General features: G+C 40.7%; 1 protein-coding gene across 1 annotated transcript; it reads left to right on the top strand.

The window, feature by feature from the left end:
• The first annotated feature begins 224 nt into the window (after window positions 1-224).
• On the top strand, window positions 225-3,628 carry LOC116309550 (serine protease 23-like). Its single transcript, XM_031726187.2, has 2 exons — window positions 225-409; window positions 896-3,628. Exons 1-2 carry the CDS (start codon window positions 381-383, stop codon window positions 2,337-2,339), a joined length of 1,473 nt encoding a protein of 490 aa, XP_031582047.2. The 5' UTR covers window positions 225-380; the 3' UTR covers window positions 2,340-3,628.
• Window positions 3,629-4,054: the final 426 nt, after the last annotated feature.

Consider the following 4,054-nt stretch of genomic DNA (forward strand, 5'->3'; position numbering starts at 1 on the left):
GTACACTCAAAGTTTTGATTTATATGTAAGATCTATAAATGTTTATGTTAAAATAGCTTTACATTTCTAAAAGAACGAAATAGCAACATAAACCGAAATCTGTGTCCACGCGACTGCAACTTTGACCTCAAACGTGATGACATCACTTGCTAAAAAAAACAAAAACCTTCATGCTGCTGGGCTGGTTCACCCCTCTGCATGCCTGGTGCTGACTTTTTTTATACATCAGAGTGGGATGTGGATGTCTATGAGGACCCTGCACGCTGCCTCTCATTGCGCTCCCCCCCTTTTTTTTCTTTGAGCTCAGCAAATGATGGACGCAGTCTGCGGGAAGTATTTCGGATAGAGTTTTTTTTAATCCACAGTAAGGACCATTTAGCATGGGAGTGCATATTTATTTTATCTGCAGGTAAGAATGTTTTATATTTTTCTTTTTTTTTGCATGCCGATAACAACGAAAAGGTCACATTAGCTTATTTACATTAGTATGCCCTTCCTAAGAATATCTGTAAAATGTATATATTTTTAAATTTACGGGTTATGCAGATTTATTTTCATAGCTTTCACGTTGTTTCCGGCTGTTATTGACCTGCTTAACTTTGCAATAAATGCATTAGTTTGAATCCAGAAAATGTGGTTTCGGTTTTATAGGAAAGTTAATGATTATATTTCGTGATTAGATTAGAAATAATTTCCAAAGTTAACGGAAATAACTAACATGTCATTTTAATTTTAAGTGAAATCTTAAACATTTAGCTGCTGAGGTATTTTCAATTCATACATAAAGCTTGTGCGCCATCTGCTGGTCGTTTAACTCTTGGCCTCAGTGTAAAAATGTGGTATTTCTCTCCAACTCTCAAATATCTTTTTTTTTTTTTTTTTACTGTATTTTCAGCGGGATGGCCCTGACTCATTTGAAGTGTGTGCTGCTCTGTGTAGCTGCACTTTCAGCTTGTGGTGTTTTTGGCAACAGTGAGAGCAGCGAGGTGCACAGGTGGACCAGGCAGAGCCTTCCTGAGCTGCTGGCCACACGCACAGCACTTTTAAGCACACCTTTGTTCACAGGGCAGGAAGAGGAAAAAGAAGAATTAGAAAGAGGAGGGGCAAAGATGCTCTGTGGAATAGAATGTCAAAGCACCCTACCACCTGTAGACCGAACTGAACAAGAGAGAAATCTGGGATATGAGACGTTGTATGAAAATGGCACTCGCACACATACAGACATGAGTTTGCAGGGGATCAACAACATGTCTACAAGACCACCGGCACATTCAACAGGTCTTCCCCGCAGGAAACGGCAGGTTTACGGAGCAGATGGTCGTTTTGTGATCTCAGACTCCCATTTCATCACCAACTACCCATTCTCTGCTGCAGTCCGCATCTCTACGGGCTGCTCTGGAGTCCTGATATCTTCAAAACATGTACTAACAGCAGCACACTGCATCCATGATGGCAGGGACTACCTGGAGGGTGCCAGGAAGGTTAGAGTAGGTTTGTTACAGCTGAAAACTCAAAGAAGAAGGGGGGCCAGGAAAAGAGGAGGGAGGAGAAGACAAGGAAGGAAAGGAGGGGCTGAGAAAGGTGAGAAGGAAGGAGAGGAGCAGCTTATGGATGGAGGTGGGGAGATGAATAGTTTAGTTGGGGAGAGAGGGAGAAAGGAAGTTGAAGGTAGAAGACGTAGAGGGAGAAAAAGGTCTGAGGAGGAAACAGCTGATGGTGGAAACAAAAAGTCTGAGAGAAGAGGGAGACGAAAAGGCCTCAATCGTGTACGCCGCAGTACTGGGGCCACACAGGAACCAGTGTTTCGCTGGACTCGAGTTAAGCAAACCAAAATCCCTCAAGGATGGATCCACACCCTGAACTCTACTAATTCTCTTTCCCCTGACTATGACTACGCCCTTCTGGAGCTGAAACGACCAGTAAAGCAAAAGCACATGGAGCTCGGAGTAGCACCCTCGACTGCACCCCTCACAAGGATCCACTTCTCAGGCTATGATGCTGACAAAAACCTGCCTGACGGCATCAGAGATGAGCGGGTGGTTTATCGCTTCTGCTCAGTGGAAAAGGAGTCTGATGATCTGATGTATCAGCACTGCGACGCGCAGGCCGGTGCTACCGGTGCGGGTGTTTACATCCGACTCAGGCAGGAAGCGGGACACACAGGCAGCAAGGGGAAGTGGAAGAGGAGGGTGATTGGAGTGTTTTCAGGCCATCATTGGGTGAAAGTGGAGGGGGGTGAGCAGAGGGACTTTAATGTTGCAGTGAGGATCACACCTCCTAAATACGCCCAGATCTGCCACTGGATCCATGGAGATCCAAGTCTTTGTAAAGAGGTCTGAAGATACAGAGAGACAGAGCAGAGGGTATGTGAGAGGCAAAGAGCTGAAGACACCTTCCAAGGGACTCAAAGATCAGGGACACTGTATAAAACCTCTAGAGAACTGTCTCATCATTGGTGCTAAACAATTAATCCTTGATAAAAAAAATAAAAAAAATAGAGCTTTAGAAGCTTTGCATAGACGAGCCCCACAACCCACCCCCCAAATGTCATTTTAGTAGAAGTATTTTTAGAAATAATCACATCTTCTAAGTGCAATATGTCAGAATGGGGCTAAATATTTCTCAGTGTATCCAATTTTAGATGTTCTTAAGATCATTCTAGGATGAAAGAAGAAAACTTGAGGATGTTTTCTTTACAGATACATTCACAATACCGATTTACATATAAAAGAAGCAGAGTTTCCAGTAAAACATTTCCATAAAAGAATTCTTCATCAAATAATGTGAAAACATAATACCTACATGATCCATAATGCAATCCCACTGCCACAGTCTGGTTGGAGGTTAGAATAATAGTAATGTCTTTAAACTTAACTGCAACTTTTAACTGCAAAGGTTGAAGTCATGAACCTTAAGCACAGACAAGGTGCAGATGATTTTTTTTTCTTTTTATTATTCAAGTCACTTTAATTTCAATTTTAGCAACAGTTATTGTGTTTTCTATTTCTAAATTGTATATAATAGGATTGTGGGTTTAAAAGAGCTGTAGCTTTTTATAAACTGTAAAAATGTGAGCAAAATTACGACCTGAGATCAGCTTCTCTCTTCAATGAGAGTTTGACAAACCAACTTTGAGTTGAAGACTGCTGCATTTGTCTCTGATTCTGGATCTGTATCCTGTTCAGCCATTTATTGGGGTATTTAGAGAAGTTGGTTTTAGTTGTACTTGTTATGGTCTACATAACATATGTATGGATTTTTTATTACTGTAATTTTGTTGATTTTTGACAGTGTTGATGCAACAAACACATTTCCTTGTGTAATTCTTGCTGTAAAGAAATAAAATAAAATTGCTGATACAAACCAAAGCAGACAAGTCTGAGCCACGAGGGTCACTGAGATCAATATATTGATGTATTCTTAATATTTCATATTCATCCACATTTTGTACTCATTTTAATTTCTTTCAAAACTTTGTTGTGGCACACTGGATTAAGATACAGTGACTTTTTGGAAATAATATACAGAACATCCAGCATATACTCGAGCGCTTCAGACTTCAGCAGCATATGAACAAATGTATTGATTGCTGCTTCACCACAAATCACCCAAAATAAACTGAGGCCCCTTTCTAACTACAAACACAAAACGTCCTTGTTTCTTTGATTTCCAGCTTGAACTCACTGTACATGCAGACAGAAACAAGAAAAAGAGTGCCAGATTCACCGGTTGCACTGTATAATGCAGTACCACCCAACACCAGCAAAGGGCGACACAGTACACGCTCTAGTAGTCACTGCCTTTGTTACAGCTTCAGAGGTAGGTACAAACAGTGCTAACCACTGTAACAGTATATAAGCCAATGAAGCCAATGAAAAATTGGTTAACGACTTGCAGCATGGAAATTACTTTATTCACACATCATTAAAATTATCTAAAGGTATAGTTAACAGTTCCAGATAAGTTTTTTAAACGATATGTGTTGCCACTCAGAGAATATCACGTCATACGTGCTGAAAAAACAGAGAAGAAATCAAAACCGGAAGCCAAGACT

This window comes from Oreochromis aureus, linkage group 15, assembly GCF_013358895.1.
Source record: "Oreochromis aureus strain Israel breed Guangdong linkage group 15, ZZ_aureus, whole genome shotgun sequence".
NCBI lineage: Eukaryota > Metazoa > Chordata > Actinopteri > Cichliformes > Cichlidae > Oreochromis > Oreochromis aureus.